This window comes from Bipolaris victoriae, assembly GCF_000527765.1.
Source record: "Bipolaris victoriae FI3 unplaced genomic scaffold scaffold_3, whole genome shotgun sequence".
Classification (NCBI taxonomy): Eukaryota; Fungi; Ascomycota; class Dothideomycetes; order Pleosporales; family Pleosporaceae; genus Bipolaris; species Bipolaris victoriae.
In genome coordinates this window covers 1-15521 of record NW_014575389.1, presented here as the reverse complement: position 1 = coordinate 15521, position 15521 = coordinate 1, and the positions used below count along the sequence as shown (strand labels likewise).

At 52.6% G+C, this 15521-nt stretch overlaps 6 protein-coding genes across 6 annotated transcripts; 3 read left to right on the top strand and 3 right to left on the bottom strand.

The window, feature by feature from the left end:
• Positions 1-213: 213 nt before the first annotated feature.
• Positions 214-1524, bottom strand: COCVIDRAFT_85209 (hypothetical protein; the record flags this gene model as incomplete). Its single annotated transcript, XM_014706401.1, has 2 exons — positions 214-327; positions 382-1524. 2 exons carry the CDS (start codon positions 1522-1524, stop codon positions 214-216), a joined length of 1257 nt encoding a protein of 418 aa, XP_014561887.1.
• A 423-nt stretch (positions 1525-1947) lies between these two features.
• Positions 1948-2571, top strand: COCVIDRAFT_33112 (hypothetical protein; the record flags this gene model as incomplete). Its single annotated transcript, XM_014706400.1, has 4 exons — positions 1948-1967; positions 2024-2251; positions 2306-2438; positions 2488-2571. 4 exons carry the CDS (start codon positions 1948-1950, stop codon positions 2569-2571), a joined length of 465 nt encoding a protein of 154 aa, XP_014561886.1.
• A 1156-nt stretch (positions 2572-3727) lies between these two features.
• COCVIDRAFT_33111 (hypothetical protein) lies at positions 3728-4966 on the bottom strand (the record flags this gene model as incomplete). The annotated part of the gene is made up of 2 exons (XM_014706399.1): positions 3728-4825; positions 4934-4966. 2 exons carry the CDS (start codon positions 4964-4966, stop codon positions 3728-3730), a joined length of 1131 nt encoding a protein of 376 aa, XP_014561885.1.
• A 1583-nt stretch (positions 4967-6549) lies between these two features.
• Positions 6550-6756, bottom strand: COCVIDRAFT_33110 (hypothetical protein; the record flags this gene model as incomplete). The annotated part of the gene is made up of 1 exon (XM_014706398.1): positions 6550-6756. One exon carries the CDS (start codon positions 6754-6756, stop codon positions 6550-6552), a length of 207 nt encoding a protein of 68 aa, XP_014561884.1.
• A 760-nt stretch (positions 6757-7516) lies between these two features.
• On the top strand, positions 7517-7783 carry COCVIDRAFT_33109 (hypothetical protein; the record flags this gene model as incomplete). The annotated part of the gene is made up of 1 exon (XM_014706397.1): positions 7517-7783. The coding sequence occupies one exon, from the start codon at positions 7517-7519 to the stop codon at positions 7781-7783; it is 267 nt and encodes an 88-aa protein (XP_014561883.1).
• A 5150-nt stretch (positions 7784-12933) lies between these two features.
• Positions 12934-14667, top strand: COCVIDRAFT_85372 (hypothetical protein; the record flags this gene model as incomplete). Its single annotated transcript, XM_014706396.1, has 1 exon — positions 12934-14667. One exon carries the CDS (start codon positions 12934-12936, stop codon positions 14665-14667), a length of 1734 nt encoding a protein of 577 aa, XP_014561882.1.
• Positions 14668-15521: the final 854 nt, after the last annotated feature.

Genomic DNA, 15521 nt, shown 5'->3' with positions numbered 1-15521 from the left:
TGCAAGAGTTTCCATTGTTTCGTGGTCCTTTCCAAGATGAGCATTACAAGACAAAGTGTACAGAATGGTAGCAACGCTCCCGGGACGCTAAGACTATTATCGGTTTCTATGCATCCGCCGCTTGGTATCTCACAACGCCCAACTTTTGGCAATATAAACCCCCACATCTCTAGTGAATCATACATGCTCAAAGCGCCAAAGTACATTATGAAATTATCGCTTCGCTGGCCTTGCTTGCTTTGATGCTTCCCACTCGTCATACTCTTCCTTGGTATCATCAACCCATTTTTTAAGGTGCTCGAGTTGACGGTCGTAATCTTTCAGGAGCTGGAGGGTAACGTTAGCTTGTGGTTTAGTATTTGATAGTAGTTGGTATCTCACCTTCTCCAGTGCCTTCTGATCTTCTTCTGAAAGAAGCTCGCCGTTCTGTTGCTTGTCCATGGTCCTGCCCAGCTTCTCTGTTTCCTCTTGTAGTATCCGCGCACGCTCGCGCACGCTGGACATGCGCGCCCAAATCTCCTCTTGCCGACCTCCGAGTACGGGGTCAAAAGTCTGCTTCTCCAGCTCAATCAACTTCTTCTTCAAGTCCTCTTCCTGTGGGTCCATGACGTATCCTCGGTTTCGCAAGATTTGTACTTTGGTCGCGAGGGCAAGTGTTCGCTGGGTAAAAACAATGTGCTTCCGCTTGGCTTCGGTGATGCGCGACGCTACCGTCAGCTCATGTGCATCCTTGAGTAACGAGAGACTGTTGTTGATCTCGTGAAGACGTGTGCGCAGCGCGGTGACGGCCGCAGCTTGCTGCCGTATGCGCTCTCCGACTTGCTCGAAACCACGCGCCAGTACGGGGATGGCGCCTGGGCTCGGCTTCTTTGAGAGGGCTTCCTCCCATTTTCGCTCATCTTCGCCTTGCGAGGGCCCGTAGAAAGGCGCTTCTTCTGGCTTGACAGAGTTGTAGAAGTAAAACTGGAATACGCATTCCGGGTTCTCTGGATCCCACTTGTTGTTGAGGATTCGTATCTGCTCGACGACCGACTTTTCTCTGTGACCGCTCATGGTAGAGCCGGCGAAAGGCTGTGCTGAAGACTGGCGCAGCTGGGGAAGCCCTTCGCGCTGCTGCTGGATGCTTTGCGCCTGCACGCTGTTTAGGATAGGGGCAGGCTGGAGCGAGGCGCCAAATAGACTGTTGCTCATGTTGGGCTGCTGTTGTTGCGCCTGCTGCTGGGGCTGCTGGGGCTGACTGAACAAGCTCGCACCGGCATTTTGTTGTTGCTGTGGTTGGCCAAACAGACTAGAGCCCGTGGTCTGCTGTTGCTGTGGTTGTGTCGAGCCAAACAAGCTCGTGGTATTGTTCTGGGCCGGTGCCGCAGAACCAAAAAGACCACCGCCCGTGTTGCTCGACTGCTGAGGTTGCTGTTGCTGTTGCTGCGATTGGCCAAAGAGACCACCAGCTGGTGCTGTAGTGCTTCCAAACAACGTGCCCGTCTTCTTTTCTCCACCGCCAATATTTCCAAAGCTAAAAGACATGTTGAAGAGAATGCGCGCTATGCGGGTGTTTATTCAAGCTTGCTCGTGAATTAAGGAAACGAGTGACGGTGTCTTCAAGTCGCGGACTGTCGGGCGCCGGGTTGTTTGTTTTCGGTCGCGGTAGGAAACGCGAGCAGGGCCTCGTAGAGATGCTGGCGCTAAAAACAAGGACAGTGTAGCTCAATGGGCGTGCATTCCGGCCGATGAACTGTGTGCGAGGCGACGCAAAAGTGCAGTTGAGATGCAGGCGCGAGAGTGAAGAGAGATTGTTGTCTCTGCTTGACAAAGGTTCAGGCACAGGCGGCGGCCCCGTCACATCCCTGCCAGTTTTAGTGAAGTGCCAAGCCGACTTCCGCGACGACCTGGCTACCATCATCTTCAATTCCCAGGTCGATAGTCCGCCATTGGCACCCACTCGCCACCATGTCGTCGCGCCAGCCCAGGTAAATGCGCCCTCTGAACCCAGCTGTAAGCTCCATGGCCTAATTATCCAATCCAGGTTCAACCAGCAAGCCCTCATCGACACAACCCCTCTACCTGACGACATCCCCAAGGTCCAAGAGCTCGGAGCCAGTTCTGCGCCCCTCCTCAGTGCCTCGTACTTTATTGGCGCGCGCTGCAAGCCCTTCAACGATGACTACATGATGTGCAAGACCGAGGCCAACGGCCGGGGTGAATTCGAGTGCATGAAGGAAGGCCGTAAGGTCACCAGGTGTGCCGCGAGCGTGTGCGTACTCGAACTGTAATTGCAGGATGAGGCGGGTGCTGACATGTGCGCCAGTATCAAAGACATCAACGAGAACTGCCTGAGTCAGTTCCGCACCCATTGGCAGTGTCTCGAGAACCACAACCAGCAACTCTGGAACTGCCGGTCGGAAGAGCGCAAGCTGAACAAGTGTGTGTTTGACAAGCTGGTATGTCTGAAAAAGTTCCCCTGTCACTCTGTGTACTCATTCTCTACAGAAATTGGAGAAGACGATACCAGATACGCCCAAGGGAGAGACACCAGTCCACCTGCGTACACGCAACATCTTTGCATCCCACTAACCGCTGTATATGTACCGCTGGGAGCAAGTAAAAGGGAAAAATCAAGAATACCAATTCAAACGTATGGCTGTGACGATATACACCAAGATTCTTTTGCATTGTGAAGAAATGAACAGTTTATCATGATCAAACACGACGTCCCAAGTTCGATGATGTGATTACCCACGTACAGTCCTTTTACCATTACTACGATGTTTGACAAGCTGGATATTTTTCTCACTGTTGAACAATCTCATCGACTACCTTCTCGTCCTCTGCCATTTTTGATATCTACTTTCGTCACTACCTTATTTCTCATGCTCAAACCTACCACATATCTCTTCCACAAAAGCCTCCAACTCGTTACAGGCATTTGCCGCTGTAGACATTCCGAATGCGAGTCTTAGCAAATCTGCCAAAACCATAACCCATGTCTCACCTGGACGACACCAATGTACACATAGGTCCCAATCAAGCCAATGCGACCCTCATAGTCCCCAATTCTCATAGTCCATCAACTAGAATCAACCTCCAACTTCTAGCAGGCTGGAAAGCGAATTGAGTCACTCGGTTATTGAATTCTGCAACACCCATGACCCTACTTTTCAGTTTGCACACTACCAACACTAAGAGAGGTAGATACTACACTCTACATACACTGTACTCTAGTCCACTCTCTATTCAAGATTCCATGTGCTGCGACATGCGACATATCTAATATCTCATGCTGAGGGAGTAGTTGAGACAGGATGTCTAGTCACGGGGTATGTAGTTGAGGGGTTGAATTGGAACTTGAGAATTTTCCAAGACAAGGAGGTAAGAACGTACTGAACACAAAATAGCATATTATCATGCACGATGCAATAGAGGCTCTTGTTGACAGATTCTGTAAGCAGAATATACACTCCGATAGGATATTGTACGGCAGGTTGAGATATGTATAGTATGTCTCTTCATGAGTATGAATGTATTGGACAAGACATCTAAACTCATGCAGATAGCAATACTGTGTGTGATAGGTGCCACACATATCCTGACATTCTATATCTATGAGCCACTCATGCTATTTTACACATGCTTTCTACTCATTAGTACTGCGGTACAGTCTTGCACCGCCACTGGGTATCTATACAATACAAACTCATCACTCGTCAAACCATCACATCAAACCATCACATCAAGCCCTCCATCCAGCACCACCTCCACTACTCCCCCCACCCCTCGCAGCGCCCAAGAAGCGATCTCGCAACGACCCCCGATTAGCCGCCGCATTCCCCGCAGGTGAACTCCTCAAGAAAGAGCTTCCGTCAAGAAACGAGCTGCTTCCATCCATACCAAAGCTACTCCTCCCATTCCCCAAATCAACACCCAGACTAACTCGTCCAGCCGTTGGATGCGCACCCAACGTCATTCCCCCAGGGAGCCCCGAGCTACGACGCCCAGAACTGCGTCTTCCACTCGATCGGCGCCTCCTGGCCGAGCGTCTCGACCTTGCTGACGCAAGTCCTGTCGGCAGCGCCGAATTATCCAAGTCGCTTGAATCCTCGAGTTCCGAATCCGTATGCTCATAACTTCCAGCTTCGGGTACATCGTCGTCAAGATCGCGTTCGTCTTGGAGGACACCTGTCATTTCCGCCTCTTCCATCTCGAGCATGTGCGAGACTTCTGCTTCCATCATGCTGCCTTCGATGAAGCTGTCTTCGTTGAAGGGGACGGTGCTTTCTTCCTGTGCGTCGTCGCTGATTTCGCTACCTTGTTCTTCTTGCTCGTCTTCTGACCCGCTGCCGCTGCCACTGTTGCTGCTGCTAGCGGCGGTAGAGGAGGATTCGCTCATGCTTTCTTCGGCTTCGGGGACTTCGTCGTCTAGGTCTCGTTCTTCTTCGCCCATACCGGCTTCTTCTTCCATTTCGCCGCGTTCACGCTGCTCTTCGTTTGCGGCTTCTTGCTGCGCAGCAGCTAAGTCCATCATTACTTGTTCGCGGCGCTGCATCATTTCTTGTTCCTCTTTCTCGAGCTCCTCGTCTTTGATGGCTTGGAGGGTTTTGGATACGCCCGGGGGACGCAGCCATCCTGCGCCGAAACGACGGACATTGAGTTTTCGCTGGGAAATGGTATTTTCATCAGCTGTGAGGCTGGACAGTAGTAGGTTTTGGTTGTGGTGGGGTGTATGGTGCGTTGGGCGTCGTTGGTTGTGCGACGTATTGGGCGGGGACTGTGACTGTGTGTCTTCAAATGCTGCATGTGTATTGTGGAGAGAGGGCCACAGACTGGCGTCCTATTTATTGCGTCAGTCTTCTATTCTCTATATTCGACATGCTTCTTAAAGATGTTGCGGCTGGTTGCAGCGTCGAGCATCTGAACACAAAAAGTAGGAAGCACTTACTGGGCGCGGCGCAATCATAGGTAGGGAAAACATTTTGAGTGTTGTGTACACCTCAAGAACGCGCTCCAGGCGAAGCAGACGATCAAGTCAAGGAGCGTCAATTGTGGCGGTTGGTCGCGTTACAACGCGTTGTTTGGTGTTGATCGTACTCGAGGTGAGCGCATGGCCCCACCTCGGGTCGTCCTGAAGCAGGAAGGCACCCACTGACTACGTTCACCGTTCACGTTCACCCCACTACACTTCTCTACTTCTCAATGTGCCCGTCAGATAACTTGACTACGTGTATTTTATAGGATATATATGTATACGAGAAACTTAGACGCTAAGTTAATTGTCTGATGTTCCAATATTCTAATCCAACTTGATGTCTCACGTTCATCAACTTCATCCATAACATGTCTTAGATATCTGATAACATGCCATAAGTTTCCACATCGCAACTCTCTAAACTCCCTAAAAACACTAAACCCATCTCTCACAACTGCAGAAAGAGATCGAGATCCTTCCAACCCTACTGCACCCCGTCGTGTGAACAACATCAACTAGAGCACACTTGACGCCATCCCTCACCACCCACGTGCTCCCCCATCACAAGACCAACCGCATACGCCCCCAAAGAGAGACAGACAGAGAAAAAAAGCCCCCTCCCCCAAATTTCTCTCACCGCCGCAACATCCGCCTTCGGAATGGTCGCGACCCAATCTCCCACCAGCATAGCATACTAACCCGCCATCCCACTCTCTACCTCTCTCTCCGTCCGCCCCCCATCCTCACCGGAACAATTATCCCACTAAGAGAGAAAAAGAAAAAAGCAATGCAAAGGAAAAAATGCATACTTTCGCAGCCCTACCTTACTATCCCTCTCTCTGCATCTGATCTCCTCCCCTCCCCCCACGAAATAAGTAAAAAAAAAGTTAGAACTTGCATAACCCTATCCCTTTGGCGAGAAATCTGACATCTGCATCCATAGAGAGGAAGAAAGAAAAAAAAACAAGGCACACCGCATGATCTCCAAAAGCAAAGAACCCCTCAATGCCAACTCCCCCAAACCCGGAAGTTTCCCTGTTTAGGAGTGGGAAAGATATATTTGCTTTTTCCGAAAAAACGTATACCGGTGACTGGCTTGAACGTGTTGCTCTCTGCCTTGCCTCACTTTGCTCTACGCTGTCTACGATTTATTTTCGTCAGTGGCTTAATGAGGGATAGTTGGGTTTGTCGACTTGGATAGAAGGTGCGAAAAAAGCAAATGTTTTCCAGTAAACCCAGAAAAGGGAAAAAAGAAAAGAAAAAAGTCGGAGGTGTTATCACACCGCCACGTTTACGCGCCCTTGATTTGTTTCTGATGTTCTGGGTTCAAGTCTTTTTTGTTTTGTTAACATGTTGCTGAACGGATGGTGCTTCTAGAAGTCGGTCTGAGGGGGAGGGTGTATTCTTCGTTGTACCGGTTTTTTGTCTTTCTTTTCCACTTCTTTTTCTTTGTTTTAACGGAAGGGGGGGAAATGTAGGCTGGTAGTTACTTTTCTGGGTTTGGGTTAGGTTTGCGGTTTGTTTTACATCATATTTACCGTTCTTTGTTTTTTTATTTCTATCACGACATCCGGTGTCTCTGACTGCTTTCAGTGAATCACGGACCCGACTGCGGATGCATGGAAAAGGGCACGTTTGTGCGTGCCAGTGCTGACGCGGGTGTCAGATGCTGAGACGGGATTATGCGGATGAGCGGTATAGGGGGTTTGGGCAGAGAGAAATGGCAAAAAAGGAAGGGGGACCAGGTCAGCGAGTTGCAGAGGCAGATGCGAGATCTGTGCAGAATGTTTGGACATCGTAACTAGAGCATATGTCTGGTTGCGGGAATGCTTTCCGGAAATTGGGGTCTAAGAGAGCAGGAAGAGGGACGAAGCTATGGCGATATGCATTGGCGCGTGACGCGTATGTTGGTCCATACTGTATAAGCTTAAACAGCAAAGTGTCTATTGATCCTTTCTGGCAAAGTGAGAGATTCCAATATGTCGTGCGCCTGCCGTCTGTGTCCATGAGTGTTCTACATGCTTCTTCTGTTCTTTTCTGCGGTAATATCCCATCCCCATCATGGTGGCAGATCAGCTTATCGTCATGCTTCTTTTCTTGGCCAAGCATGTGAGCTCCGAGGACCATGGGTCGGGGAATTGGGAGGGGAGGATGGAACGTGACTATCCAAATAGATTAGCTTTTCTTCTTTTATCACAAGGCCTTTGAAATGCTACACTGTCACGTCTTCATGTGAAGGTTGTCGTAATGTAACCAAGTACGTAGGGTTCGGTAGTTACTAAGTGACGGGACCACCGGATGAGGCAAAGAATTACCACATTCATGTAACACTGTACTGATTGTATGTCTAGTCCAGGCCCTTGGTGCATTTAGTGAACGAATAGGTACACGTTTTTTCTGATAGCTGACTATACCTGTTCACAGATCTTAGTCTACTCCGACAATCGGCGGTGATACTGTCCATGTCACCCTGATCAAAGGTTGTATCCGTGATGACCAAGATTTTAGTCCAAACACTTAGTTCAGACATGGCATAGACTTCCTTGCAATAAAACAATGACAAGCGATCATGTGGTATCGGGCCACGGAACTATCCATGCGCCATTAATGGAGTTGAGAAACAGCCGTTTGTATACCAGGCTTCCCTGGAAATGCAAGTCCTACTGTCATCGCAACATCCAAGGAGACAAGACTTGCTCTGCCAGCAACACCTTGGTAGAACCACTTCATATCATGTACCAACCAACACCAAACAGTTGCGATGGCCATTTGCCGGTGACGTCGTGCTCCAACCTCCAAAACCTGTTACTGTGTATGTACTGAACGACGGTCGAAAACAGCCAGCATGAGGGCCTGCACGGGGCGCCATTGGGCATCAGCGGCCGCTAACTGTGCTATCTTCAACTACCCGTATGCACATATATACACATGTACATACATCCTCCCGTAGGATTACCGCTGCATCGCCAAGCGAGGCTCGATCCTGCTATTCCCGCAGCGCGGAAGCCCTTGAATCTAGATAGTGTACATCGGCTCAAGATAGTATCCCACTCGGCACGGTTTGGTTGCTAAACCACCCCACGCCGATCTCAGTTCCCGAAGCGTTCAAAAGCCGACTCCGGTTGGAAGCGAAGGGCGGGTGCAAATTTCTGCAAAAGCGGGCGTGGGGTCGATGCATGTTGAGCCACAGATAGACTACTATTGGGTTTTCAAGTCTGGGCAAAAGGTCAAGAAAATGTCGGATGCGGGCATAGTATGTCAAGCTGTGGCATCCGTTGTCGGTGACGCATAGTTTGCCATTCGCTGGTGCCGGAGTCGCGGCCGTGGCGGCTAACTTGGCGGAATCGGCTTAGCGCCACGCCCATGGCGCTGCTCTCGCATACGCGATGCTAGTGGCTTCGCTCATGCCTGCGTCGAGATTTCTGACGTGCACCTATTGCTTGAGAGCAAATGTGGCATGATGGAACGACAGTGATCGGGGCAAGATAGCTAGCAGGCTGACAACTGAGTCGGCGCGCCGGAACGAGGCATTGCGAGAAGCCGGATAGCATAGCGGATGGCCGGACTAAGCGTCATGGTTTCTCCTCCCACAACGGGTATGCCGCAATCACATAATGCATGCACTGGAAGATGGCTGCAACCAAACTTGGCAGGGCGCTCATGTCCGCGGCTCCATAGCGCCACAAAGCGAGAAGTGCGAGGCGAGAGACAGTCGGAAGTGGAGAAGTGGCTATTCATGTGCCGTCACTGCTGTGCAAGTGCTCGAGACATTGCCAGGCCAGCTCCACGCACAACCGTATGAGTACTGCAGAAATCTTTTCCGCAAAAGCACTAGATGGCTTTGTGCGTCCAAACTTTGCGGCGAAACGTAAGAGGTGCAGGCCTAGGGCCCAGATCACATGAGTGGCTTGCTGTTTACGAGCGGTAGCAAGTCCTCGAGAAAAAAATGCTGCAGACGGTCAGCAACAGGGAGGGTGCAGTTCGCGCGCGAGAGCGAGAGCGAGAGAGAGGGGTCGAATCCCATGTACCAAGTACATTCAGCGACCACTTTATACCAGAACCACTCATGTGTCCGTCTCTTAGGCCCGTTACACTGGTTCTCATGCCGTTGAGTCCACAATCACACCATCGGCGTGCTGGATTGAGTAAAAGTGCCCGTCTCAAAACAGACTGGTAGGCCACGACGGTCCCGCTTCGTGACGATGGCGTGCAGGGGGGCAAAGGGCCAGATCGGGTACGCCACTTGCTAGCGAGCCGTAGGCGCAGGCTGCGTGTTACAGCTGAGGGGGTTTGTACGGGTCGAAGAGTGGTGCCCCGGGACGCAAGCCTATTCGCGGGCCTGCAACAGCGAGCCACTGAGAGTACCGTGCACACAACGGTTTCTGTTGCGTCTGGGTGTTGTTTTTTTTGCTAGTACTCTTGCATTCATTGTCATGTATACGCAGAACAGTAGCAAAATCCAAAACATACTTGCCCATCCAGGGTTGTTTACTCTGTGCTGTCAGTATAGGGGGGCAGAGCACGCTGCCATGAAGCATGCACTCTTCTGCAGCAACACGTAAGCGGGCTGGTGCTTTGGCACTCCATTTGCCGAGTCTCTGATCTGACGTCTATCCACATGGTAGGGGTCAGAAGGGGGCGTTCTGCAATGGAGCGTGTCACGCATCTGAGGACATGTGCGGCACGTTGCAACGCCCTGTCAACGGTCTCGAGCATGGCCTGGATGGGGTTGCCCAATGGATATTTTGTCGACTACTGGCATGCTTCACAACATGTCACAGTCCATGGCACAGCATGTTTCTGCTCAGTTGGTACGCAGGCCACCAGCTTTGGTGAAACTGTTTTGGCCGTTTGTGCCAGTGTCTCCCCCATCACGTTGCCACCCCAAGGCTGATCGGTATACCCAAGCACGCTAGGCATGCAAAATCCTCGACGGCTCCGTATGTATGTATGTACGTACATATGTACGCACCATGGACATAGGTATATAAGTAGATAGGTGAGTTATAGCTTCGTATATGGTATACTGCTGCGTGCCTGTAGGAAATTCTCCGAGACAGCTGTCATTTGTCGGGTTGGCGCTGGTCTTGTGAATGACTTGCAGCAGCCGGTTGAAGGCTTCCGGAGTGGTAAGATGAGAAAGTCGTATCATGTCGAATCAAACAAAGACCGTGTGTGATGGAAAGCTACCAGGTCGGGGTACGAGACAATTGCTGCTGTACTGCGTGTCATCCTTCCACAGCCGCATAGACAGGTCAATTGTCGCGCGGCATCGTGTGTGGCTGACTGTGCATATATGCATATTTTGTATCCATGGACGGTTCATGCGACCATGGTCATTGTCGTCGTCGTCTTGGACATTGTGCGGTTTGCAGTTTCGTAGATTGCAGTTTTGCAATGAGCCATGGTTGACCGGTCAAGGCAAGAATACTCGAAGCGCCATGTTATCAATGAACTATCTACGCGACGGCAAAGCTTGGCAGCGATAGTAGGATACTAGCTACCGACGTTGACCCACTATCTAGAGGTCAACGAGGCCTCCAATCTTGGTCTGCACACGCACGGGATATCTCACCATGTGGAGGCAGGCGAATCAGACTTTGGGACATGTTCACGCAGGAGCGAGCATGGTGGTAGTCGTGTGGCCCGCTTTGCAAAAGACGTACGAGGGCGGTTGATTATGCCCATACGCGGCATAGTGCAATTGCTCGACGTATAATTGCCTGTTGCTATAGCTTGACTTTTTTTAATCGGGCCTCTACGCTGGCCAAAGTGCTGGAGCAAGTCATAGTTTGCGGCGCCTGAGCAGCATGCCGCAAAGGGAATCCATGTCTTGAAGTAGCAGTCGGTCGGTGGTAGACGCCGACAAGGGCCCAATGAGCATTTGGCCGCACAAGGCACGGTCGATCAAAAAAGCATGACCCAAGAGATGGAATCGAGTCGACAGCTAGGATTCCGAGAATCCCAGCGGTGAGCGTTGACAGGCGAGCGGAAGCGGGGACTAGATCTGAGGGATTGGGCATAGGCGCCGATGGACGGATAGAGAGTAAGTTCCTGTTACGAATGGGATTGAGGCCGCCAGACACATTGAAACCAGAGAGTCGCGATGCAAAGTTTATCAGGCCGACAAGCAGGCATAAGACGGGAAGCGTGCAGGAGGGACGCTGGCGGCACAGGACGGGACAGGCGAGGCTTATGCTGGGAAGGGGGTGGGAGGGAACGGACGGGACAGTGGGTGTGGGCGGATGTGTCCATGTCTGTTCTGCTGTCGCGTCGCATCGCATCGGCAGGCGTGGAAAGCGTCTGGTCCTGCCACGGCGACTGCCACCATGGCACACACTATGGGGACAATGGCACACAATACGAGGGCGACTGGAGCCGTGTGGACAGGCGGGCAGGTGGCAGAGAGGCCTTGGCTTGGCTCGGTTTGCCGGATGGGCCTCCGCGCTCAGCCAAGTCGTAGGCTGGCGTGGATCGGAGGCGTGCATGGCCGGCCGGCCTCGACGCAGTGGCATGCCATGATTCGCATGCCGGGGTGGGTGTGCAGGGCCTGCAGAGGCGACGCAGTGTCTTTGATTGTGGGCGCCGAGAGGCACAGTGACACGGGCAGCCGACAGCAGCCGCCCTAGGCTTGCCTTGCCTCTGCCTCGTTGTCGCACGCCCGTTCCCTAACCTGGAGGTGGGCGGGCAGGGCAGGGAACAAGGAAGAATCTGCAGCTAGCAGCCCATGGGCGGGGGTGGTCGGGGGGCCGTGGGCACAGAGGTTCAGGTACATCTCCCGCGGTGGAGCGCATGAGTTTCGCAATCAAACAAGTGCGAGTCGACGGAGGAGCATGGCGCTGGGCCCCTTTGGGGGAGGCTGCGGGCGCTGGTGTTGGTGATGGTGTGTGTGATGTGGACGTGGTAAGTGTTTAGGTCGTGGTGGTGGTGTGGTGGTGGTGGTGGGCGTTGGCGTTGCGGGTCGTCGAAGTGAGAGAATTAAGGAAAAAAAAACAATCAAAGGGAGACAATACCGTGTTTTGATTGTATGTATGTACTATGTACGGAAGCGTGGATGTACGTGTGTGTGTGTGGATGTACGTACGCCTGTATGTATGTCGTATGTATGTATTGTATGGATATGATGTGTGTGTGTGTGTGTATGTGTGTATGGTCAATGGACTGGACACGGCGCGGGGCCCAATCCTCTGGCGCGCCGGCGCGCGGTGGACCGGCACAGCCAAACCGGGCGGCCACGCTGTAGACGGTGATTCCATGTCGCTATACTACACACATACGGCCGTGGCCAGCTCTTGGTGGTGTCGTTCGCAGCGCAGGGATTGCTGACGTTGGCTCTACTGCGGCGAACATCAGTGGGGTGCTGCGCTGCTAAGAGAAATAATTAGTAGCCTTCACTCCATCATAATCCACTCTTTTCCCTCGCCCGTCGCTCTCGCCCTCGCCCTCCTCCACACCCCGCCAACACCTACCACCCCGACACTGCTCACCCTCTTCCCCCCTCCCACCTCCCCATCCACCACCCCCCCATCTCTCGTGCCGCCGTCTCGAACGTGCATCACCACCCTCTGTCCCTCGACGACGCTCAGTCCTGCCCCTGACGCATCCCCCGCCTGCCGACAACAGCGGTGCGCAGCTTGGCTCGCGCCTCCGCCTGATTGGACGATAGCCGGACGGGCCCCATCACCCTCCTACTCTCTGCCTGCTGGCCTGCTCTCCCTTGGTTCTGCTCCCAGACCCCTCACCAGCAGAGGCCACCGCCCATTGGCGACCAGGATTCGCCCGCCCGCACCTTATAGTCCCTCACTGTCGCTTCTCTTGACCCACGGGTGTCTCTGACTTTGCATCTTGCTCAACTGCACCTGTCCACCTTCGTTTATCTCCGTCGATCCCCGCGGGACCCTCATCCGGCCCACTATTTCCCATCACGCCTCCTCTCTGCTCTGTCCTGCCCTGCCCTGCCGGCAATGGACACAATGAACTCCTTCACCTCCTTCGTCAACCCCCAGGACCTGGAGAACCACGGCGCCGGCGACTTCCAGGACTCGTTCTGGCAGATGCGCATCGACCATACTGGCTTCCCCCAGCCCTACGATGCCGCCGTCATGACCTCGACCGCCGACCGCACCAGCAGGAAACAGGACTCGGCCCTTGACCTCACCTCCTTCTCCAACCAGACCTACCCATGCATCCGCCCAGAAGACGACTTCACCACCTTTGTCAACACGGCCCAATCAACCCCAACCTCCAACACGCCCTCGCCCCACGAGACCTTCATCTTCAGCAATGCCAATTCGCCCGGCGACTTCAACCGGGAACAGAGTCAAACCAGCTCACCCGAGACGTGTGCCGACTCCCTGCCCACTGACACCTGGCCTGCTATCCACATTCCTCAGCCCATCAAGCAATCGACTGTCTCAATTGCTCTCGATAAGAACAAGAACCGTGCTGAAACACAAATCAAGACTACCGTCACCATGGATCCCCTCTCCCCCCACTACCAATGGATACGCTTCCCCCGTCAAAATCTTGCAAAGCCAAAGCAAATGGCCAGCACCGAGGAAGTCGAGGCGAACGAGAAGAACAACAGCACCGCCCGCTTGCAACTGACTTTGGTCTTGGCAACTGCAGTTGACAAGCCAGAGGGCCTGGAGCGTGCTTTCCGTCGTGCACGGGGCGATGAGCCAACCCCGCGTCGCCCGCGTGGAGTCGCCATTACCGACATTGCTAAAGAGGACCGATGCCACCCTCAGAACGGCGGCGCAGTCATCATCTGCGAGGGCTGCAAAGAGCGTGAGGCCAAGAGGTTCAACCGCAAGAAGAAGCGGGAAGCAGACGACGAGAAGGAGTGGTCGAGCTACGAAGATGACCGCATCATCATGATCAACGAGAAAGAGTTCAAGAGGTGGCAGGACAACGACAGCCCAGACTTCTCTTCTGCTGCGAAGAAGGTTGAGTTCGTTATGCGAATTACATGCTACTGTAGGCATCAAGAAGACAAGTCGCCAGTAGGCTACCGCGTTATTTTTACTTTCAAGGACGCCAATGATCACTTGCTCGCCCAAGAGATTTCTGAGATTGTTCAAATTACAGACGACCACAAGAACAAAGAGAACCCATCAGAGACTCTGAGTGCTCTGACCATCCCCACGGGTCCCCACGAGGCCATGCCTATGCAGTATGCGGTTCCCATATCAGAATACTCTCCTACCGTCTGCAGTAGCCAGTACTCGCTACCCACTACCCCCATTGTTCCCCAGACACCAGGCCTGCCTCACTCTCAGAGTGTCTTCTTTCCACGAGAAGCACAGTACTCTCGAATGATGGGCTCTACTATGGCCGCCCAGGCATCCAACCAAACTGGTATGGGTTTCTACGGCACTGGCATGCCTGCACCACCGCCAACCCAGCAATACGCCAATCACCAACGGGGACAAAGCTACTTCCCACCGACCATGCTGAGTCCGACAGGAGAACAGGTCCCTAGCCAGAACGGCTACGCGCTTCAGCGTCCTCACTCGTTGGATAGCTTCCCACAGACGTTCAACTTTCAGTTCCCGGCACAACCATCATACCCACAAATGTACTCGTCCCAGCCACCATCTCGGGCCACGTCACGACCAGCATCACCAACATGGGATCAAGGAAGAGGTGCCAAAAAGATGCGTGCCCAGCCGGGATTCATGTTGTATGAAGATTTCGAAGAGTGAAATCTCCATGACACGAAAGTACGAATTATGAACACACCTAAAAAAAAAACCTAGCAACATGCATAGCGGGCATTATGAGCGGCGTTCAAAGGCATGTATTGTAATAGTGGGTGACGAATTTGGGAGGAGCATTGGGGGTCATTACGGAACAGCTCCGCGTGTATTCTTTGGCACGCTTCTATTCATCGGCACTTGTGGCACCATGGGCTTCGGCCAAACTGGTCCTGGGAAGATGTGTTTTTGACCAATGAGGTCCTTCACACTTACGTTTTCAACATGAATGCCCAGAATGCTCGTCTTTTTGTTTCGATTTGGGAGAGGCTCACGGATTGAGAGCCATAGAATTGTCGCGGTCTTTTTTTTACTTGTTGGATACTACGACTTTAATTTTTAGACTAACACCCTTTTTTTGTAACCAAATTCTATACATTGGTTGTTGTTTCCCTCCGCAGGGACAATGACAGATTTGATATATTGTCTTGTCATGTCGAGTGTGAGTAAGTGTGAGCGCGCTTGTGCCTTTCAGCTGTCCACGTTCCGTCGCACCTTCCCTTCCCAGTTCCCCACGACTGCACATCGTCCCACATGCAGGCGGTGCGCATTACTGTTTCGCCGAAGAGCGAGCGGCTTCGTTCGTGGGGCCCAACAACGATACCCCCTTGTCTGTGCATTTGTTGTCCATAGTAGTCAAGTCACATCATCCGCGCACTCTCTGTCTCTCTCTCTTCTCGCGCTTGCGCAATCCAATCTGTCTGCATCAGCCCAGTCCCCCTCCCCCGTCTACGTCCATTCCCTTTCCCCTCCTCCCTCCCCCTCCAGTTTTTTTAGTCAGTCGATTCAGTAAGACGATACCC